General features: G+C 32.5%; 1 protein-coding gene across 2 annotated transcripts; it reads left to right on the forward strand.

The window, feature by feature from the left end:
- Positions 1–10,148: 10,148 nt before the first annotated feature.
- On the forward strand, positions 10,149–23,263 carry LOC122009054 (alpha-1,3-mannosyl-glycoprotein 2-beta-N-acetylglucosaminyltransferase-like). 2 transcript variants are annotated; one of them, XM_042565043.1, is made up of 18 exons: positions 10,149–10,387; positions 11,193–11,243; positions 11,552–11,639; positions 12,096–12,158; positions 16,131–16,165; positions 16,248–16,324; positions 16,431–16,476; positions 16,560–16,622; positions 19,600–19,666; positions 19,740–19,808; positions 19,901–19,970; positions 20,063–20,124; positions 20,263–20,353; positions 20,439–20,532; positions 21,746–21,808; positions 21,894–21,932; positions 22,080–22,250; positions 22,946–23,263. In XM_042565043.1, exons 1-18 carry the CDS (start codon positions 10,319–10,321, stop codon positions 23,054–23,056), a joined length of 1,329 nt encoding a protein of 442 aa, XP_042420977.1. In that variant the 5' UTR covers positions 10,149–10,318; the 3' UTR covers positions 23,057–23,263. The 2 variants fall into 2 exon arrangements, with proteins under 2 accessions (XP_042420977.1, XP_042420978.1); XM_042565044.1 differs by lacking the exon at positions 11,193–11,243.
- The last annotated feature ends 1,347 nt before the right edge of the window (positions 23,264–24,610 follow it).

Raw genomic sequence — 24,610 nt, forward strand, 5'->3', positions numbered from 1 at the left:
ATGCCCCTTTTTAGGGTTGTAAACGAGCCGAGCCGAGCTTTGAGGTGTTCAAGCTTGTTTGATAAGATAACCGAGCCGAGCTTAAAATGAACCAAGCTTTTGAAATGAGTGTTCAAGCTTGGCTTGGTTTATTTTTTATGAGCTTGAGCTTGAGCTTGTTTGAAGCTTGGCTTGAGCTTGGTTCGTTTAGATATTATCAAGCTCTCAATTCAAGCTTGGCTTGAGTTTGGTTTGAGCTTGGTTCGTTTAGATGTTATCAAACTCTCAATTCAAGCTTGGCTTGAGCTTGGTTTGAACTTGGCTTGAGCTTGGTTTGAGCTTGGTTCGTTTAGATGTTATCAAGCGCTCAATTCAAACTTGTTTGATTGTTTGAAACTTTTAATTGTTTGATTGATTATTAAGATTGATAATTTAAATTTATTTATTTATTTTATTTTATTATTTATTTAGCATATTGAAAAGAATTTTATTAATAAATATTGTTCGTGAACATTGTTCACGAACGTTGTTCACGAACGTTAACGAGCTGAACACATATGTGTTCAAGCTTGTTTGTTTAGCTTAACGAGTTGTTCAAGCTTGTTTGTTTAATTAATCTAATGTATATTGAACGAACATAAACAAGCTCTTACCAAGCCGAACACCAAGCTTGTTCACGAACGCTTGGTTTATTTATAGCCCTACCCCTTTTGCCGACATGTCGGCATGAAACATTACTCGGGAATCATCGATTACCTAAACCAAACAAAGTTTTCGTTGATAACCTTAGATGGATAATCAAGGTTATCAAGGATAACCCCGAATCAAACACACTCTTAAGGTTATCGACTTCTATTTATCAGTAGAGCCGATCTTAAATAATAATTATTTTAATTTATAAAATTTTATTTTCAAAAATGGAATTAGGAAACTTTTTAGTTGTAAGAAGATTTTTTATTTTATGAGCGTAAGCTATTGTATTTTAACCCTTGTGTCTAAGTGTGCAGGAACTTAAGAGCACAAGAAGCCGAGCGGAAGATGCAGCTAGCGAGAATGATGACATGGGAGAGAGTCAACGGACTCGGTGAGTCTGAGGGAAGAAGCGTTGTGGAAGAGTACATTGGCGGATGAGAAGGAGGCGCATGACATTTCCAAAGGATGGGAAGCCGTAGCGGAAGGTTGCTCGAAAAGGATGAAAAATGGATTCAGGTGAGTCCTATTCCGGATGGTCGAAATCACCCAAGCGAGCGGAGTTGAAGTGAAAAACCTAGAGGAAAAGTCAACCGGAGGTTGACTATGCTCCGGGGGCTTGGACCACCCAGACCCAAGGTGCCCTAGGCGGGCATTCTGGTCGAGCTAGAACAGCTCGGTCCGGGCGCCCGAAACCCTTCTGGGCGCTCGGACCAGAAACTTTATTGAAATACGATGTGGCGCGCGATCTGTTACGACGGAGATAAAATTTTATCCTCCTCGAGATGCTTGGAATCTTTCCAGGCGCCTCGATCAGGGTTACAAATACAACCCTAATCCCAATAGTAGAAAAACAATACTTGTAAAAAATTTCTTTATCTGTTTTATTACTGTTTGAGCTGTCAACGTTGTAAGAGATTTCTCCGCCTGAAGGAGACTTTGATAATAAGCTTTAATTGCCTTGAATTAACAATTCTCTGATTGCAAATCAAGTAATTCCTTTTGTGTCTCTGTCTTTAGTTTACTTACTATTTCTTTTTATGCAAGTGTCGATTTTAATAAAACTGTAAAGTTTGAGGAAGGTTCGTTTTTATTTGTAGAGCTATTCACCCCTCTAGTCGGCTGCCAGGGGTCTAACATATAGGGTATTCTTCGCTCGCCAGAATGCCCTCGCAGGGGTGTCTTTGCCTAATAATATTTACATTAGTAGGAAATGATGGTTTCGTAGTTGGAAGTGACAACATCTTAGCTAAACCCTTGTCTTGGTTTTACTATTGTTGATTGCTTTCCTTTCAGTTTTTTGATTTTAGATTTGAATGCTTTGGCTAATAGGAGTTTGATTCTATTTAATTTAGTATAGTTTCATTTTTCTCAAGAGTTTTCAATCTTAACTTACGCTTGGCCTAAATGAATTAACTGTTTCCTTATTTGCTTGGTTTATCCATAATCGTTAGGTTATTTTTTGGTCTCTCTACAATCCTTTAAACTAGGGGTGAACATTCGGTTAATTCGACCTATAAATTAACCGAATTAACTAAAAACTAATTTAATATTGACTAATTGAATCAAATCAAAATTTTATTAAAATTAAATTAATCGAATCAAATTAAAAATCAATTATTTTTTTCTATATTTAGAGTGTCGTTGAAAAACATGCAATTGCATTGATGGCTTAACTAACTTCTGAACAAGATTCTATGACATATATGGTACAGTTCTCCTGTCAACTGGGAACAACCTAATATAAAATACATTTAAAAAAATTGATTTCATTTGCTGCTAATGCATATGAATTTTAGGGAGATGTTGCTTGAACAAATTTTTGGGATGTAATAGCTCGTAGAAAACTAGGCTTGGAATATTCAAATAAACCTTTTCAATTTCAATTTATGGTTTTGCAAAGACAAGGACCTAGTCTAGCACCCACATTTCTTCACTTTTTTTTTGAGCTTTGAGAACCTGCTAATTTCAACAAAGACATGATTGTATTATCATCATTTTGGTTTCTATGCAAAGTAGAGTTTATTTGTTATGCATCTATTCTGTGACAATATTTTCTTGTTAGTCATACGGAAAGATGTCTTGTTACTTTTCCTAACAACCAGTATATTAAAAGGCTAATTTGGAAGATGCTATTAGTTCAGTTTCAAAGTTCCATTATATGTAAGAGCCATGCGTTTACTCTGTCTCGTATTGTTAACCTATTTTAGTATGTGCATCATGATAGAGCCAATGCAATAAATCAAAAAAAAAAAAATTCAGTTCTAGAAAAATAAACATCATACAATAAAATAAAGAAGGGCAAAATTAGATAAGAAATAAAACGAACTAAAATAAATACAATATGGAGGCAAAATGTCTCTATCCTTAATTTAGGTTCTCGCCTGTTGCACAGGGTGACCTGGATTTCTACCCATGATACAATCAGCTTGACTAATAGGCAGAGCTCGCTTTACCTAAGGTTTATCTAATATATGTATTAGTTAAATGAATAATGAAACAACAAAATAATTTGAAAATAGTGTCTCAATAAGAATAGAAAATATATTTTTAAATTTCTAAAAATTCTAACAAACCTCATAAAATTCAAATGAAAAGGAATAAACTAATTTTTCCACTTAGACTTAATATACTGTCTCGTCACTAAGGAACTTTTCAAAACTTAAACCTTTACTTAGTATAATAGCTTCCGTTGAAGGGTGTCGAGTGATTCAGGTTTCCAACTATTTTTCTTTCAAACTCAACATCCATACAATTGATAGTAAAATTTCTAGCAAAAACATATGAACTTTTTCCGGATTGACATTACTGAGAAACCTATCTAGTTGTTGAGGTTGAGTTCCTTTGGGTCATTCACGTGAGGCGAGTAATGAGATGTCGTGGTTGAAGGTAATAGATTTAGGGTTTGATCTATAAATACAAAACTGACGCAAGTAAAGTTATACTTAAATGCCATAGACTCTTATGATATGAAAAAAAAGTCTGATAAATGCAATCGACTTGCACGTCATAGCACATTGTTCTTTGATCCTATTTTTTTGTTTTTTTAGTCTCAAGTGACTGTGGCTCAGAACTTGGAACGAAAATAAAATCTTGACAGGCGATTTCAACGTTCCTATGTTAATTCAATCAATTATAGCATGCAATCGAGCTGGATATATACCTAGTTCCATGCTATCTTATTGCCTTTTGTTGGAGTGGATAATAGTGGATAATACCCTAAGCTAAGGTATAACTCTGAGAAGCTTCCTTTGCAATTCCATTTACTTTATTTTCCATGGCAGCAACAGGATTCAGAGTTATTCCAAGACAGCGTTGGTCTCCCACAACCAAGCAGCTACAGATGCTTGAAAATATTTGCAGTGGAGGGAACGAGACTCCAAGCAAGCAGAAGATAAAAGCGATTTCTCTTGAACTATCATGAGCATGGTCAGGTATCTGAAACTTGGGAAGATTGCGAATCCTCTATAGAAGGGAAACCCAAGGCAGAAACAAGTCCGGATGAAGAACTTGTCATAATGGATAACGACTCCATTTGCAAAGCTAATGTACCAAGTGAATTGCTTTTATCGAGATCAGAGTGGAATCAAGCTCAATGCATGTATCAGTCAAATGAGAGTTGGTAAGTTGATTCTTGTTTTGGATTTTAAAGGAATTTTCAGTTTTTTGGATTTCTTATTTTACATAAATAAAGAAAATAAACAATTTACAATGAACTATTTTGAAGTCACTTTCACATGAGGTACATAGATGTAGGCTTGGATGGGTGTGACTTGGCTCGGGCACGCATGCATGTCGAGTTGAGTTGGCCAAGGGGCGCATGACTGTGCATGGGCAATCATTGTTGAGCGGATCTCTTGGTGGTTGACAATTTTTTTTTGTAAATTTCTTTTAATCTTCTTTAAAAAATGTTGTATTTTTTTTTATTGAAATACTCTTTTTTGAATATGTTTTTGCTAATTCTTTTTCAAAATTGTTTTGTTGGATCATAAAATAGGGTTTATGTTTTGGTGTGTGAATGTGATAATCTACTGCCAACTTTTATAATCCTAGTTTTTAAAAATTTCGACTTCTTTTCTCCTTCCTTGCTGGTGCATTTGATTAGGAGAATAATTGGCAAGAAATAGAATAACAATTGAATATTTTTTTACTTTGAAATGAAATTAGATACTTTACTTGAATTGTTATGTTTGCCTTGTAAAAATGCTATTTTTTAATAGGTTGAATAGAATAAACAATAACTATTCTTTGGAATCACAATTCAATGGGAATTCTCATTCAGGATTTATTTTGTATCACTTTTCATAAGTACTGTGTGCTGAAAATCTTAGAGATAGAAGAATGATTATTCTTTAACCAAAGATATTCCATAACTATTCCTTTTTTTTCATACAATATTTGGGTTGGAAGATAATTAAATATTACTTGATTCGTGTTTCAAAGGTTTAAATTAATCATTATTATGGAGATTGATTACTCATTGCTAAATGCATTTATTCTTTTTTTATTTGGATTTTGAATTTTCTGATTAAAATTAACTTCTGTGTAACTTGTTCTTCTAAATTTAGGTGTAGCTCAGTTGATGGAGTAGATGGATACTCTGCTGACTCAAACATGTTTTTTTTATTAGCTTTGTCAAACTTAGTGGATCATCTTGGAAGATGTATACTTTCAAGAACTTGAATAATTTTAAATTTCACAGAACTCTACATATATGAGTTTACTTTTTACTGTGTTCCATTTATCAGGTAGCTTTATAAAAATGCAAATAGGTAAAAAATTGTAGGGTACGTTTGGTTTGTACATTTTTCATTTTTATTTTTTGAAAAATGTACGTTTCTAAAAAATGATGTTTGATTTGTATTTTTCTATCTATTTTCTAAAAAAATAGATAGCATTTTCTGAAAAAATAAAGAATGATGAAAAATCGTTTTTTATTTTCTAAAAAACGTGTATTTTTCAAAAAATGAAAATGGAATATGCATAGATCAAATGCACCCGTAGCTTTTAATACGTTGTTGTCACTTTTATTTTTATTTCTTTTCATTTTTCTCAGTTTATCTTGCAACAAAATTAATGCACCCAGAATTGGTACTGACTTTTTGCTAAAATTGAATTGAATTGAATTAATCAAACAAATTGAATTGATTTATTTAAACTAATCAAATTTATTGATTTAAAAAAAAATAGAACAAATTGAACTAATAAAATACCGATTAATTTAATAAAAAAATGAATTAATTAAAATTTTCTAATTAAGATCTAAAATTTAGATTTTGTTTAATAAACTCGATCTATAAAATAAAATCTAAAAATTTGGTTTGGTTAGAAAATTTAGTTTATTCGGTGTATTCGATTTAATCGAATAAAAATTTTTAAAATTAAATTCAAATTAAATTAATTGATTTAAAAATATTAAATTTTTAAATAAATCAAACCAAGTTTTAAAATTTATCAATTTATTTGATTTAATTAAATTTTTACTCATCCCTATCTAAGTCACTATTTAAAAAGTTTTCATATAATGTATTTCTTCTTTTTCATGCAATATTTGGTTTGGAAGATCATTGAAAATTACTTTGTTTTTTCAAAGGTTTCATTCTTTATCTACTCTCTTCCTTTACAAAGAAAATTAATCATTATTCTTTAGATTGATTAGCTCATTGCTAAATGCATTTATTTTTTTTCTTCCAAATTTAAGTATAGCTCCGTTGATGGAAAAGATGAATATTCTATGGACTCAGACATGCTTTAACTTTGTCAAATCTAAAAATCTAGATCCTTTGGTTTACTTTTTGCATATCATAAAAATGACCATTTACATGTACTGATGGAGAGTAGACCTCCACTTACAAAATAAATAAAGGTTGTTACTCTCCACTAATATATATAAATGACCCTCTTCTTATTCATAAAAATGTGGACTAGAGACCCTATGCTCCAAACTTAATCGATTACCGTGGAAGATGTATACTTTCAAGAACCTGTATAATTTTTAATTTTAAATTGGTAAAAGATGTAGTTTTTAATACGTTGCATGCAACTTTTATTTTTATTTCTTTTATTTTTTTCTTAATTTATCTTGCAACAAAATCAATGAACGTAATTATTGGTTAAAATTGAAAAAAAAAATTAAACTAATAAAATATCAATTAATTTAGTAAAAATAATAAATTAATTAAAAATTTCTAATTAAGATCTAAAAATTAGATTTTATTTAATAAATTTCAATTTTGATTTATAAATAAAATCTAAAAATTTAGTTTAGTTTAAAATTTAATTTATTCAGTCAATTCAAGTTTAACTGAATAAGAAATTTTAAAATTATATTTAAATTTAATTAATTGATATTTTAAAATTATTAAATTTCTTAATCAATCAAATATAATCAAAATTTAAAATTTATCAATTTCAATCAATTTATTTGGTTTAATTAAATTTTTACTCATTCCTATCTACTTCACTATGCCAACAGTTTGCATATAATGTATTTCTCTTTTTTTTTCCAATGTAATATTTGGATTGGAAGATCATTAGAGATTTCTAATTACTTAATTCTTGTTTCAAGGTTTCATTCATTATCTACTCTCTTCCTTTCCATAGTAAAATTAATTATTATTCTAGAGATTGATTACCTCATTGCTAAATGCATTTATTCTTTTTTATTAAAATTATCCTTCTATGTAACTTGTTCTTTAGCTCAGTTGATACAGAAGATGATACTTTGGGGCTCAACTTTGTCAAACCTATAGTGTAAGAACTTGTTTAGTTCTCAATTTCACAAAACTCTAAATCTCATGAATGCTGACTTTATTTTTTACTGTTACATTTGTCATGTAGTTGTATAAAAAAAAAATCTGTTAAAAAATGTAAATTTTAATATGCTATCTATTACTTTTATTTTTTTTTCTCAATTTATCTTACAACAAAATCAACGTGGCTCTTCGTTAAAATTGAACAAAATTAATCTAATCGAACTCAATGTTTTTTTTAAAAAACTATTTAAATTATTTTTTTTAAAAAATATAATAAATTAAACTAATAAAATATCAATTAATTTAGTAAAAAATGAATTAACTAACATTTTCCAATTATGATCTAAAATTTACATTTTATTTAATAAACTTCAATTTTGAACTATAAAATAGTATTTAAAATTTTAGTTTGGTCTAAAATTTTAGTTTATTCAATTTAACTGAGAAATTTTAAAATCGAATTTGAACTGAATTAATCAATATTTTACGAAAAATATTAATTTTTAAAATAAATCAAATCAAAATTTAAAATTTATCCATTTTGATTCATTTATTTGATTTAATTAAATTTGTGCTTGTTATGCAAAAAAAAGTTTTCAGTATTTCTTTATGAGAATTTTAAGATGTACCTATAAAAAGTGGAACAAAAGCGTTTTTAAATGTGATATGATCAATATTCTAAATGAACTTAATAATTCCCAATATTTAAATGTATTGCTGCCCCAAATGAAAATAAATAGTTTTCTAGTATATATATATTTTTTAATAATTTAGGTGTTCAAATTTTATCTGACTAATTTGTTAAGTTGATGAACTTTTAGTTTGCATATCTAATAAAATCAAAAAATTTTCAAATAACAATTAAAGTGAGACAGTATTAAGAGCAACTAATATTTTTTGATAAATGGATTCATTTTACAAATTCGGATAAAATCGAACTGGATTACAATTTTTTAAATTAATTAAACTGATCAGATTTTTTAAAAAGTTTGAATAAATTGAACCAATAAAATATCGATTAATTTAGTTAAAAATTGAATTAACCAATTTTTTTTCTAATTATATTTAAAATTTTAATTTTATTTAATAAAATTATGTTTCAATAAAAAAACAGGATCTATAAATTTAGTTTAGTTTAAAAAGTTAGTTTTTCGATATATTCAGTTTAACGGAATAATAAATTTAAGAAAAATTTAACTGAATTAATTGTTTTTTAGGAAAAAATTGAATTTTAAATAAACTAAATTAAATTTTTAAATTCAATCGATTAGATCAGTTTACTCATTTAATAGAATTTTTGCTCATTGTATATAGATAAGTTCCTGTATCCAAATGAAATACTTTAATGGATAAATAATTTTCTAATATATTTTTTCAATAATTTATTTGTTCAAGTTTTGTTATTTTTTTTGTTTACCTATCAAATAAATTCAAAATAGAATTTATGCACAATTCATTATGTTTTTTTTTTCAAATAATAATTAAGTGAAGTATTAAAAACAATTAATCTTTTGATGCTAAATGGTTCATTTTACAAATTCGTTATTATTGATAGTTTATACAACGATAAATATAATATTTGAATTTTTAGCGGAGATATTACAACATTCACTTCCTCTCATGGCTATTGAGAGTAAATCAATGATTCTATTTGTTAATCTTTCTAACTTTTTCTGAATCTATATTGAAAGGATTGCCAAAATTGAAAGATTAAAAAAAAAGTGGGACCTGAATTTTGATTCATGCTTTATTAGTGTATATTTAGGGATTGATATTTAAAATATTAATAGAATTTTAATTTTAATTGGTGTCTTTAAAAGAATAAAAGGGAAAACATGTAATGAGCAAGAATATTAATTTAGAAGGAAAAAAGAATTTCATTTGGCAAAAAAACTAAATGAGTATTTTATTTATTTATATTGTGTATCTCTTTTTTTAAAATTTTGAAAATAATAATATTTTTATAATTTAATATCATAAATACCCCTCGGCCTTTAACATAGATTCCATCTTATTCACGATGGATGAAGAAGAGAAATGAATCGCAGACCTAGGGCTGTAAATGAATCAAGCGTTCATGAACAAATTTGGTGTTTGGCTTGGTAAGAGCTTGTTTATGTTCATTCAATATACATTAGATTAATTAAACAAACAAGCTTGAACAGCTCATTAAGCTTAACAAACAAGCTTGAACACATATGTGTTCAACTCGTTAACGTTCGTGAACAATGTTCACGAACCATATTTATTAATAAAACTCTTTTCAATATGCTAAATAAATAATAAGATAAGATAAAATAAATAAATAAATTTAAATTATCAATCTTAATAACTAATCAAATAATTAAAAGTTTCTAACAATTAAACAAACTTGAATTGAAAGCTTGATAACATCTAAACGAACCAAGCTCAAACCAAGCTCAAGCAAAGCTCAAGCAAAGCTCAAGCCAAACTTGAATTGAGAGCTTGATAACATCTAAATGAATCAAGCTCAAGCCAACCTTTAAATAAGCTCAAGCTAAAAAAAAAATAAACCAAGTCAAGCTTGAACACTCATTTAAAAAGCTTGGTTCATTTTAAGCTCGACTCGACTCAGCTCGATTATCTTATCAAATAAGCTTGAACATCCTAAAACTCGGCTCGACTTATTTACAACCCTACGCAGACCCGCTGTGTTAACGGGATGGGTCTATTTTGCTGGCTGCGAGTAAATTTCCAACAGGCTACGATGGCGAGTAATCGGGCCGGGTTCAGTTTGCGCGACTTTGACGATTCTTTTTCTTCGCTGAAGTCGAGCAGGAAAACAGACTCGCGAGATCGAAGACCTGCCGCCGATCCAAGCATCGGAATCGCATGCTGGCAAATTTTTCGTGAGATTGCAGCTCCGCGCCCACATGGCGAGACATTTCTGCGACATCCGAATCCTTCTCGTCATAGCAATCGTGGCCTTTATCTACATCCAGGTTTTCTGAATCTACTCCTTCTCGTCGTGCTGATCTGGTTGCTTCTGTTGCTCTTTCAACTGTGTTAGCCTGGATAAATATTTTTGTACTCTGCAAACGGAATTTTGAATTTTCGATTCGTCAAACAATGATATTTTTTTAGACTTTAGGGTGATAAAATGTCTTTCCGAGGGTTGAATTTTCTGAATAACCAGCTCACTGGATGATTAATAGTTTCATCGCTGTTACATCTCTGGAAACCTATGCATTGGGGTCGTTGAAATCAAGTAGACAGATTAAATATCCGCTAAATATATGTGGAAAGAATAGAAGCGTGGCATTTGACCAGAAGGTGATTAATAGTAGTATGAGGTTTTAGGAGAATGAAAATAAGTCTTTTCCCCCCTAATATTGTCACTAGAACTTTTGCTATAATTGTCTGCATCATATGATCATATACACACCTTCAGTATTTTTTTGATGTGTTTTTTTTCTTAGGGAATGACTTAGTAGAGAAAGGGAGTAGTTTAGGTGAGTGGAAAAGAAAAGAAATTTATTTTATTCATTCATCCACTTATCTTGTTTACTTCATGGAAATTGTAAGAAGAAAGTGTCTATTATTTTTTCATTCCACTTCCTCCTGTCCGCCTTGAAAATAAATGTTATTGTGCATCTCTTCTTGATGATTTTTTTTATGCAATGGAAAATTCATTCTCATGCTGTGAGATTAATGCTTTTACATTTTACATGCCAGTAACCAAGTATGCTTCAACAGAGAACTGCAAATATTTCCTTGATGTAATTTATTCACACTTAATGACTTTAGGTGCGTCTTTTCACTGCACAATCTGAGTATGCAGAGCGCTTGGCTGCTGTTGTAAGATACACTGCCCTACATATTGATACTTCAGTAGTAATTAAATGCTTTATTATCTCTGTTAGTTACATTGTAGTCCCATTTTATTTGGTATTTTATGTCTTCTATATGGTGTTATATATTGTTTTTCTGTAGTTAATATATGTCATAGACACCAGTTTATACCATTCCCAGGCGTCTTGTTACTTAAACCAATGATTTGGCCTCAAGATATTTTTTATGATGTCCAATTGATAATCTCAGTGGCTTAAATTTTTATGTTTTTTTTGCTTGTTCCATGATATGGATCGTGCTTCAATTGTATACAGGTGGAATCTGAAAATCGGTGCACAAGTCAAATGCGTTTGTTGATTGATCAGATAAGCACACAACAAGGGAAAATCGTAGCGTTAGAAGGTGTAAATTGAGCTTCAAATTAAAATAGAGTTCTCTTTATTTCAATTCAATTTGCTTTGATGGTACCAATGAGAGCACATAAAAGGTGATAGTGTATTCACTTGCAATATACTTTACTCAAGATGGAAACATGCACCTTTACTTTCATTTAGATTTATATTCGCTGTACTTTGATTATGCAAGGACTTACCGTTTTGGTCTATATTATCATTTGTACTTACAAATTTTAGGATGTCACTGCATACACCTTGTGCAACTACATGACGAGTGTGGCAGCACTTTCAGCATATACCGCTCTTATGATGTTATCATGCTATGAATTTTTTGTTTGGTTAACCATAAGAAATGCATGGATTACCATATAATTATGAGTTGCTATACAGTTTCAGTTGATATCACAGAAACAATTTTGAGAGAGTTTTCGTCTTTAATTTTGATTTCTTCCTGATGTATCAGAAGCAAACAAATATAAAGATGAAGAATCTGCTCAACTGAAGACCCTACTTCAAGATCTTAAAAGTATGTTTTTCATTAATTTTTTTGTTTGTTATCATCTAGGAGGAGTTTCTATTAATTTATGTGCAGTGTATTTGATAATGCTACACTATTGTTTTGTGTTTAGAATCTGCATGAACCATGAACCAGAAGTTTGAACAATAGTTAATATGGCTGGTCAGATATCTTAGCATAAACTGCACGCCCTCAATTGTTTACTGTTTAAGTATGATCAGCCCAAGACTCGTGTCTTTGTTTAAAGCTTCCTAGTGTGTGTAGTGACAAAGTGAGAGAGAGAGAGAGGGGTAGAGGGTCAGATTGCATGACCACGAATGCAATATGTGGTCAAACAAGTTATTAAACTTTAAGATTATTTGCTGAATTATTTCAATTATCTACTAAATATTGACTAGAAATAGTCAAGTTTGATTGTTATTTTTGAAAATGGATCTTATTGGCTGGTCTAATAACACAAAAACAGTCAAACTGGTCAAAAGCTGGAAATGAGATTCTACCATTGCTGAAAATGAACCATATTTAAAATTAGAAAAAGAAACACAAAGCTGAAAAAAAAGAAGAGTATTGCACCTAAATTTAAAAAAAAATCTAAACCTACAGAAGCTTCAATATATTGGCACAACAATTGTGTATATATGTGTAACAAGACAGAAAGAGGCTATGAAGATTAGAGAAAAGGGTACCATGAAGACTAAAGAAAATGCCAAAAAAATTTCTCTGCATCTTATTTTCCCAAGTAAACAAGACAGAAGTTATTTTTTAATTTTTTTTTCAGCTCCACTTATCTTTCTTTCCCTTGTCATCTATCTCCCTGTTTTGTTTTCTATGCTGACCCTTATGAAAATAAATTGGTTTGAATTAAATACTGTCTGATGTGATGGTTTTCATTTCTATTCTATTGCTACGTGGTTTATTCATATGGGACTAGGTTATTGTGAGACTTATAGAAGAGATTCCACTCATTGTTTTCATAAAGCGTAATGAAAGAATATTCTCTTCTCCCTTGTGGGGGTGTTGGCTAAGTTATACCAATTATTTGGAACACTAAAGAGCAGAATCACATGCTAGGATATATAGTATTCTTTAAGAGAACACTGATCTTCTTAGCAAAGGGACTAATGAGAAAGAGGAAACAAAAGAGAGGTGACTATTTTTCAGATTGTATATTTGACTTATATTAAAGTATACATGTATATTGCTATTCTTATAATTTGGTTTAGAAAAAAAGGGTAGCTCGGTGTACGAAGATCCCACCAATGTGAGGTCCAAGAGAAGAGTCAAACCACATTGGGTCTATTGTACGTAGCCTTACCCTACATTATTTTGCGGCTCGAACCCGTGTGACCTGGTTCACATGGCAACAACTTTATCGTTGTGCCAAAACTCTCCATAACTTCATCTTGACGATAATTTAATTTGATCTATCTAGTAAAACTAAACCCATTATTTAATAAATTGTTCCAAAATCCTTTTTCAATGGTGGACTTACTCCATACTAAAAACTAATTATAAATTTCAAAATATAACTAAGACTACATATAATTATTTGTCATACATGTAATTCCTTCGGTTTACACACGACCCTAGAAGTGATAGGCTGAAGAATAGGGTTTGTTTGATCTAGGAAGCACCAAAATGGTTGACCCAACAATTCCACATACAGATCTATCCAACCAAAACAAACAAACAAAATGAAAAAATGCTAACAACTTAAAAAGTTCTAGTAACCAACCCGAATCAAATGTACAGGGTAATGACAACCACGCCATACTAAATAACTAGGAGAACAAAAAGTCTTATTGTTCCACCAAGCAATAACCAACCCCAATTGCTCGGTGTTGCTCAACCATCAAGTGTCTCAACTCAAAACAAAACCGGTTCAACAATAGGGAATAAAAGTTGCAACATTTCCTTGACAAACCTACTAGTAATTTTGATAACTTCCACGAGTTCAAACCATTGGCTTAACTTTATCTCCATCTCTAAGCCTCCTACGGTCTCGTGCTTCCTCCCCCCTATGGATGTGGAAGCAACAACAATGACAACAATAAGGGTATTAGTTTGGTATTAACAATGCTATAAAGTAATCTAAACAACCATATCAATTAACAATTGTATAATAACTTATACATGTATACAATACAAATTACTACAATAAAAGAAGATAACTTCTACAAGCCAAGTAGTAACAAAATGTAGCACAAACAACTTTAAGTAAATTTCATTTGGTCAATCGCCATGTTTGTTTCGCCTGCATGACTAAAGAACCAACAAATTGGTAGTAACAATATAGCGTAAAGCAATAATGATAATAAACAACAATGGGCAAACACCTTAATAATAACATGCATGTTTGGCAGATATTGTCAAAATAATAGGGTTGAGGACATCAAAAGTATAGACTGATACCATCAGTAATGTTTAGCCAATGCAATCAATGGTGATAGGCCAACACCAACCATAATGAAGGGTCAAAGCCATAATTAAGTTTAGGTTGACGCCTTCATGTAATTAGGGTCTACGCGTGTAGTTTGTATTTAGGCTGACATCCTTATATACATATATTACAAACAAGTGCATGAAATTCCCCACCTTCCGATTGTACCCACCTTCTGATTGTACCCACCTTATAAAAAGATGTGAATTTGAGGGCGTCTTCAATTTGTCTCAAATGCCATTTGCAATGACGAATCCTACACATTCCACTCCAAGTTAATACAATAATACCATCAATTTATACAACCATTAAATTTCTAGACTATTGCCCTCTAAGTCGAGGGAAAATGCTTATCATAAGCACTGCAAGGTTTATCCTAACCTTCACTGTGACGATGAACCTGCATCCATGTAAGAGATTTGCCATGATGGAAATAATAGGTTGGAGATTAAAGAAGGCAAGCAAACCTTTTGTTTTTTTTTGAGAGAGGAGAATAGATTTGGTCATGAGAGGTTGGGCACAATGAATGACAGACTCCAAGATGGGGAACATGGGGAAGAGAAATGCAATCACATAGAAAGCAAGAGGTGGACTGATTTGTCAGTAGAAGAGAAAGGGGGGAATAGTGGGGGTAGTCATGACTAAGGATGGATTCCATGGGGCACGTGGAATTAGGGAAGTCAAGGGGGTAGAATGTAGGGTCCCAGACTTGCTTTGTTTCTTCTCTTTTAAGACCCACAATGTCTCAGGATTGTGGAAAGGGCTTGGGTTCGATGCATTATTTTCTATGGGTGAGACTGTGGAAGAACTTTTAAGATGATGTGTTTTGATCAAATAAGTTTTTGGGGTTTTTTTTGACCTCCACCCCCTTTTCTCCCTTTGAATAATTCACAAAGTAGGGAGTAGAGGCAAGAAAAGGGTAGATTCTTCTTCTGTGTGGGTGCAGTAGAGGGTAGCAGAAAGAAAGAATTATTTTTTATTTGAACAAGTGGTTTCAAGAAGGGAAATAAACATAAGAGCCACTTGTAATAAGAAAAAATGGGGATGCTTTGGTTTTAATGATCTCCATTTGATGATCTGAAAGAGCTGAAAGATGCTTCAAATTTGTGAATCAGGAGGACTAAGCAGTGGTTGAGTTCGACCAGTGATTTCTTCCTTGCGACTAGATTACGTGTTTGATCCTCATTTTCTCACGGGGTCTCCCAATCATTGGATGATGGTTTCACTCATAATTTGCTTTGGTACAAAAATGGTTAGGAACACGAACAATTTGAATTATGAGCGAGAAAGCATGAGGAGGTAACACAAGTGCCACTTGTAAGAAGAAAGGAGGGTGGATACTTTGGTTGGAATTGTTGCCATATGATGACTTTAAAGAGATGCATGATGCTGACCATTTAGTTTGGTGGTTGTTTGTGTTTGAATGTATTGATTTGACACTAACAGCCTTGATTAATTTGGTATTTTTGGGTAAGTGAATATTTGCATGCTAGTACATGAATGTGGAAGTAATTTTCTAATCTAATTAACCTTGGATGCAGAAAAGAGTTTACAAAACTTGATAGGGAAAAATGAGGTATGCTTACTCCGTATACTGCTTGACTCATTTTCAACTGATGAGCCTTTGCATTTTTCTTACTTGTGTATCCTTGCTGCAGGAGCCTGTAGCAGCTGTAGTAATTATGGCATGCAATCGACCTGACTATCTCGAGAGGACTGTCAAATCTGTTTTAAAGTATGCTAAAGGACTTTATTTTTGTGTAGTTATTTGCAATTTCCATAATAAAATATTCATTTCATAAGATTAGACAACTCATGATGGATTTTATTTTTGTTCTCAGGTATCAGAGGTCAGTTTCTTCTAAATTTCCTCTTTTTATTTCTCAGGTTTGTATGTGCAGTCTCTTATTCTTTCTGTTAGAAATTATTCTAAAGCTGGTTTATATCTGACAAATGTAATTGTTTTTCAGGATGGAACAAATCCAGATGTTAAAACTAAAGCTATGAGCTATAATGAGATAATATATCTGCAGGTTTAAATTGCAAACCTTCTACTTTGTCATCTAATCATTATAAAATATTAGGAATTTATCAAGTTCTGTTTTAAAAGCTACATTCTTTGATGAAAAAGATAATTTTAGAGTTTCACCTAGTATAAACTTGTTCTTTTTGTCATTTTCCTTATTCTTCAATGGTTATCTTTCTCTGTTGAGCTGGTTGAAATTCATGTCAAATGGCGACTCTAATCTTTTTTTGTAATACTCTATAGAAAACTTCAAAATCTCATTTTGAGCAAGTCTTGGTGGCCGAATGGAATGAGATAGTTTTGATTTTGTGTTGGTGTTGTTGACACATAGTATTAGTGGCAAAGTGGATATGGAGAGAGGAATGAGATGAATATAAAATGAAGAGGACACTTCTACATACCTAGGAGTGAGATTTAAAACAAGATTCAAAATTTTGAGCTGTGTTGGAGTTTCAACCTTTGATTGGAACGGTAGAGTATCAATGTTGCATCCACATTCCTGACTTATGGTGCCAGTGGTGAATTAGAAGAAAGAGAAAGGAAATGAAGGAAAAAAAGAGAAGGCAACTATATGTCTAAGTTTAGACTTTTTTTTTTCATTTGAAATGGTTCAGTTTTGATATTATGTTGTACACAAACAAGCTACAAATTATAATTCATCTTGGTGTGTTTTGTAGCATGCCAAGGGGTATTGAGTGTCAACATGATACGCTACTCATTGACACGATTAATACAACATAGGAGAGATTACCACTGCCAAATAGAATTGAGTGCCAAGTACTATCAAGTTTCGATAATGTATTGGAACAATAAATTTTGATTGTGCCGTTTAGCATGGAATTATATTTTTAATCACGATAAGGCTCAAAATCTCAAGCTGTACCAGAATTTCAGTTTTTTACTAGAATAATATTGTGTTGGTGTCATGTTGATGTTTCTATGTTTAGTACTATTAGTGAATTGGAGGTGCTAAGAGGAAAGAGATAAAGAAGAATATAAGACATCTATATACTTAAGTTCGTACTTTGTGCTCCATCTGAAATGCTACAATTTTAGCATTATTTTGCATGCACACAAGTTAAAAAAAAATAACAACATTATCTCGATTCATCTTCATATATGTTGTAACATGCTAACAAGTGTAATATTGGCATGGTTGTGTTGAGTTTTGGTAATTATCAAAATATTACCTTTCAACTTTGCCATCCGACATAGTATGAGATTTCAAATTTTGGAATTGAGCATGCAAGATGATACTATTCAAAATTGATTGATGGACTAATTGGATCAAGTATGTAGTTATGGAAAGCTCAACCTCAAAGAAATGCTATCAAACTTCGAATGTGGACATAAAGACCCAAAGATACAATGTTATGTTTTATTTATGTCATGAAGGTTGTATGGAATGTAAATGTTGTATCTAGTAGTAGTGTACTTAGAGAACATTGTATAAAGTCATGCGACACTTGGCATTGGTTTTGAGTCAAGTCCTAAATTCCTAGTATTGAGGACTACACACATTTAGATAGGAAGATCTGGATTAATGATTTGGGCTGATGAAGTAGCATAGAAAATTTTAAGAGCTCTTAAGTTGTTTGAAGGGCTGATTTAGGATTTGGGTTGATTGTCGAGCTGTGGAGGGTTGATAAAAGTCAAAAAGAAAAAAAAAATCTAAAAACACACCAACTGTGAAAGTTGGTTGACTAATAGTGGAGATTTTGCTCAATCAATTTCCAAGGGGTCTCGTGATTTTTGAATATTTTATCTCCAGTAGTTACTATTTTTTGTTGATCAACTTTTTTGGCGGACCAAAATAGTTCAGCTATGGTATGAAACTCTCCGTTTGAGACTTTATTTAAATGTTCTTTTGGGAGGGCTTTGCTCATAGAATCATCTTCCATTAGTGTCCTTTCATCTATGTTGAGCAAGATCCCTCTCCTAAGGGTTTCTTTGTGATCAATGCTTCAATCACGCATAGAACCCTCATGTTGGTAGCCCCTCTCCTCACCTAGTCCATCTATATTTTTCTATAGTGGGATTGGTATCTTTGTCTCTTTTGCACTTATTTTAAATCTTTCAAAAGAGATTATAATCCTCTACGGTTGATCTAGAGGAATCATTATATTTAAGCGATCTATGTTTTAGATTTGCTAAACTTGTAAGAGAACTTTTGCTCAGTCCTTTTTAGTAAATTTTTCTTTAAAAGTATGTCGCACGAGACACAAAATGGGCCACGGAGTAGGAGATACTTCCAAATCACATTAAAATTTTTATTATGTGTTTTTTACTTGCTTTCCACTGCATATTTCACACATCAAGTGCATATCACACAAACACTTGAATCTAATGTTTATTTTGAGTTGCTAATTGTCAAAATTTTCCATTGTCTATTCACCCCCATTCAGGCCTTTTTTATCCAAATAGTTAAATTAGAATTTTAGAGAAACAAGATAAAATAAAACATTATTTAAATTCATCTTCACGCATGCTAAAGTGTACCAAGGTCTGTTGAGGGTCATCATGAAAAGATACACATCGACATCAATTGTTGTATAGGATAGATTGCCCTTGTAATACTGGAACAATACTTTTTGGCCATGTTAGTGTCATGAGATTTCGGACCATGGTCTAAATAGTTGAATCTACTTGGAATTTTGGTTCTACTTGCGACTATATAATTCATAATGGCTTGAACGACAATAATTACAATTTACAAGTATCCTTTTTCAAACAGTTTACATTTTTATTCAATAGCTATCACATTGAGAAATCACAAATCACAGGAAATTTAACTTGGAACATCAGTAGTAGTGTTGGTCATGTATGCGGTTATGTATTTCTTTTATTCTTGTTAACAGTCCATGCAGCCAGTCCTTACTCCCTAGCATAGCTTATAATAAGAAAACTATTTTTTATGTGCAAACTGTTACAAAGATCAGTATCAAAATTTGTAAAGCTGGGTTTGATTGTTGACTATATTGCAGCACGTAGATTTAAAACCAGTGGCAACAGAAAGACCTGGAGAAATAACCGCATATTACAAGATTGCTAGTAAGCTTCATATTTTTCTAGTCTTATCATGGAATATTATGTGCTCTAATTCTGGAACATGGAAATTTTTCAGGGCACTACAAATGGGCTTTGGATGAATTATTCGTCAGCCACAAGTTCAATCGAGTCATCATATTAGAAGGTTTCATCTACTTAATATTTATTGTTTCAAACATTTTTGTTCTCATTATTTTTTGTTTCTTCATTTTTAGAAGGTTTTTGCTCATTAAACAGATGACATGGAGATTGCTCCAGACTTTTTTGACTATTTTGAAGCAACAGCTACTCTACTTGACAAGGACAAGTATGTTCCTTCTTCGTTTGTTAATTCTGTTCTTACTTTTCATTAACTTCTCTTCCAGATATTTGCAACATATTGATTTGTTTGATTTGAAGAACCATAATGGCTGTTTCCTCATGGAATGACAATGGACAAAAGCAGTTTGTCCACGATCCTCGTGAGTCCCCTTTTCCTTTAAATTTGACACTGAGTGTCACTTTACAAGATGCCTTCTTGACTTTCTCTAGCAAGAGGAAGGTGTTGAAAGGTTAATTTTTAAAAATTACTGTTTATCATTCTAGTTCATACTTCACAGGAGCTCTCTACCGATCAGATTTTTTTCCTGGTCTTGGGTGGATGTTAACAAAATCTACATGGGATGAGCTATCACCCAAGTGGCCTAAAGCATATCCTTGTGTGTTAAAAATGATTTATTTTCAAATTTCTAGCTAAAAGTTTGTTACTTGTTATGTTTCCTTGACATTATATTACTTATTGGGATGACTGGGTGAGATTAAAGGAGGTGCACAAAGATCGTCAGTTTATCCGTCCAGAAATTTGCAGAACGTACAACTTTGGTGAGCATGTAAGTTATATCATTATTAGCATTGCTCGATTTTAACCATATGAAAGTTGACTCTATATACTTCAATGAGTTTGAGAATGATTGTCAGATTGTGTGAAATTTTTGGGTGCAGTTCTAATGGAGTTGCTTTCCTAGCAATGCATTTTTATATTACTATAATTGGTTAATTTCTTATTTATTCTTTCGCCTAATTGAATTAATATAATGCAAATCATTGCATTACTTTTCCCCTTGGAAAAACAAGGTTCCTCCATAGGACAAATCCTATCAATTTGGTATCACTTATTGTCTGTGTAAGCTTTGTTGAATAGTGAAAACTGAAAACAAAGTGTACTGACCAAAATGAGAGATTTAAGAAGTTAAGTCACACCTATCTGCATATTTCAGAATGTGTGCCAGTTTAATTATTTTAGGTCCTCTACCATAATCATTTTTACGCCGTCAATTTTCTGTTTCAACCTTATCATGTAATTCTTAAGAAAAAAACAAATTCATGATGTGGTGCCTATGCGGGTCCAAGGTCTAAGAGGTTCTCATAGAATTACCATGACCTCCATTTACTCAGCAGCTTAAACTTAGAAGTTGCCTAAGTGCCTAAGCAACAAACTGAGTCCTGAATTAATTTAACTTCTCGCACACAGCTTATGTTCTTTATCTTTTTCTTTTATTTCTCTAAAAGGTTTCTAGGCTTTTAATTTCTCATGGATGCTTGTTATTTTATACTATGAGTTGATAGGAAGCTCATGAAGTTTTTTTTAATAAAATTTAAGCTGTGAAACATTCTTTATGTAATGATTACAACATCTATCTAAAAATCAGTCTTTGATTAATCACTCTTCCCTTACTACATGGTTGGTGATTTATGCTTGAACCTCAAAGGTTAGGTTTGCTGATTATAGAATTTCTATATTTGAGATTACATTCTTCCAACAACTTTGAGGTCTTTAATTACCACTAATATTGATAACTTCATTTGCAAAGGAACTGATGTAATGTTGTTGTCAGTTCCTTACGTATGAGAACTTGAGATGATGAATTTTTATTTCTGAATCCTATGGTTAGATACTAGACGTATATCTTGGAAACAAAGAATAATCACCTGTACAGTATAAATTCTCAATAATGATGCAATGGGAAATCTCACCTATTTGTTTGACTTCTTTTATTTGTTCTTCATATGGATGCTTGTTCACATGTTAGTTCTGTTTTACAGGGTTCTAGCATGGGACAATTCTTTAGACAATATCTGGAGCCTATTAAACTAAATGATGTCCAAGTGGGTTAAAGGTGGTTTTTATATTGGTTTTAAATTTGTTCCTAGTCTTCTAATCTTGTCTTTCTTTCTTCTTGTTATTTCGTAGGTTGATTGGAAGTCAGCTAACTTGAGCTTCCTGATGGAGGTAATACAATTTCTAATGTATGTTATGTGCTTCACCATCTATAACATGAATGCAAAGGGACGTGGTCATGTTTGTGATTTCTAAACCATCTCAAAATATTGTCTGTCAATTTTTATGCAACTAAGAAAATCTTTCTGTTAATTGCAGGATAAATTTTTGAGTCATTTTGCTAAAATGGTCTCTGATGCCACACCTATTTGGGAACCCGAAGCCATTCTAAAGGCACACACTTTTAACAGTGATGTAAAAATCCAATATCGTGACCAGGCACACTTTGAACAGATAGCCCGCAAATTTGGAATTTTTGATGAATGGAAGGTAATTTCTTTTCCCCTTGCAATTCACTTGGCTGTTCAGCACCTGAAATTTGATTACATTTTTTTTGCAACATATCAGTATCAGTTCACATCTCATGTCCAATCCCAAATAGTTGAAATATTTGCCTTATTATATATCATTATTGACTTAGTGATTATAATCCAACTATTAAGGAGGTAGACCCTTTTTGCACATCTTGCCGTTGACATTGTAATGGTGTCAGATGCATAAAATAGAAGATAGAAGATTAATCGTTGAACATTTATTTATTTTTTTATTACGACATCAGGTAACACCGGAGGTACTAATAATCAACATTTTAAGAGTAATTAACTCATCCAAACCAAGTTATTTTCTCTTAATAGTATTTTATTTATTTCATCATCAACATTTTTTTTGTTTTCAACTGTAATGTTATATCTCATCCAACTCATTGAAGCAACAACTGCATGGTGCATTTACTTTCTCTCATTTATGACAATTCTATTGGAATGATATCTCATATTAGATATTTTCTTTTTGAACTAACTTCAATTTCATAACTTCACGGACCGTTAGGTCGTCAGCACTTTAGATAGCACATCTCAATTCTGAACATTGTCTGGTTGATCTATCGACAGCCTGTTGGTTTCCTATTTCCTACGCTGAAAAAGTCTGGATGTCATCTAATGTTTTTGTTTTGTTCTAATTTTCAGGACGGCATTCCTAGGACAGCTTATAAAGGAGTTGTAGTTTTTCGCCACAGAAGTGAAAGGCGTGTATTCCTCGTCGCTCCAGACTCTCTAAGTCTGCTAGGAATAGAGTAAATCGAGATTTCCAATTTGGCATTGTTTCTTCCATGTCGCTCACAGAGATCTTTTGTTGAAACTTGAAAGGATCCGAAGGGAAAGTTTTCAAGTGGCTCGGATGTGTACAAAAAGTAGTTTACCTTGTCATTTAACTTGTCTGGCTCCATTTTTTTTTCTGTCATAAAACATAAGTTCTATTCCTATTTCAAGAAGGTGCTTGGTGAATTTGTCCGTCTTAAATATGTCGGATAAAATGAGTTTTGGCTAAATTGGCTGTATCACTCGAAGGTTTTGTTGGTGCAATATCCTTAGGTTAGGGTTGATTAGATTGATCAAGTTTGAGTCTTAATGTTTAACAATATATGGAGATTGCAAGTGTAATTATCCGATTAGGGAGATTGTTGGTGTAATTCATCTCTGGTCAATGTTTGACTAGTTTGATGTGAAAAAGAGTCAAGTAAGTCAACCTTGATCGGATATTTGACTGGAAAAGTCTGAACTGGAGGTTAGGCAAAGCAAGCCCAACATGAAAATTGGCAGAAGTGGAAAATTCAAGTGGGTCAGTGTTGATCGAACATTTGGTGGTGGAAATCTTGGTAAGTGAAGACAGATGAAAATCTTATTGAGTGAAGGTAGGTGAAAGTCCTGATGAGTGAAGTAGGTGAAAGTCTCGATGAGTGAAGTCAGATAGATGGAAAGTCCTATTGAGTGAAGCTAGACAACTGAAAAGTCTTAGTAAGTGAAGTTAAACAGATGGAAAGACCTGGTGAGTGAAGCCAGACATGTGGAAATCCAGGTGGGTCAAGGTTGACCGGACACATGGTATTGGGAAGTCCAAATAGGTCAAAAGATTGACCAGATATTTGGTACAAGGAGAAAAGTCCAAGCAGGTCATGAACGACCGGACACTTGGCACAAGACAGTAAGTGTAAGTGGGTCAAGGTTGACTAGTCACTTGACACGAGGAGAACAGTCCAAGTTGATAAAGGATTGATCGGGCACTTGATGAAGAAGTCTCAACAGGTCAAGGCTGATCAGATGCTAGGCATGAGGAGTCCCAACAGGTCACGGGTGACTAGATGTTGGATTTGGGAACTCTTGAGCTTAAGTTAAGCAAGTCAAGGGTAGTTAATCGATCAACCGATCGACTGGGAGAGTGCTGCGATAAACAATAACCCAATCGATCGACCAATCGGTTGAGAAGCGATATTGCGAGCATAGAGGGGTTTCCAATCGATCAGCTGATCGATCAGGGCTAGATTTTTCGCGCGGACGAGAGGAAGACTGAATCGATTGGTCAATCGATTCAGGCATTTTCCAGCGAGAGCCTAGAGACACTCTGAATCGATCGGTCGATCGATTCAATCCTCCCCAATCGATTGACCAATCGATTGAGATATGACCGTTGTGCAAGATGCAGGTTTTAGACGGTTGAGATGGTGCTGATCTCACATGACAATTGATTGGGAGTGAGCGCAAAGCCCTAGAGGCACAAAGTATAAAGCCGTAGCGAGCTTTCCTCTCAACATAACTTCTCTAGCCTTCTTCCCGTGCTTACACGATTTCTCTTTA

Source organism: Zingiber officinale, chromosome 8A, assembly GCF_018446385.1.
Source record: "Zingiber officinale cultivar Zhangliang chromosome 8A, Zo_v1.1, whole genome shotgun sequence".
In the NCBI taxonomy this organism is placed as follows: Eukaryota; Viridiplantae; Streptophyta; class Magnoliopsida; order Zingiberales; family Zingiberaceae; genus Zingiber; species Zingiber officinale.

Bases quoted from the DNA above. Each gene is read 5' to 3' on its own strand.
- LOC122009054 (XM_042565043.1), top strand. From the start codon at position 10,319: ATGGCGAGACATTTCTGCGACATCCGAATCCTTCTCGTCATAGCAATC. The intron at 20,125-20,262 runs GTGAGTCCCCTT...CATACTTCACAG, and splicing joins GCAGTTTGTCCACGATCCTC to GAGCTCTCTACCGATCAGAT. The intron at 22,251-22,945 runs GTAATTTCTTTT...TCTAATTTTCAG, and splicing joins GAATTTTTGATGAATGGAAG to GACGGCATTCCTAGGACAGC.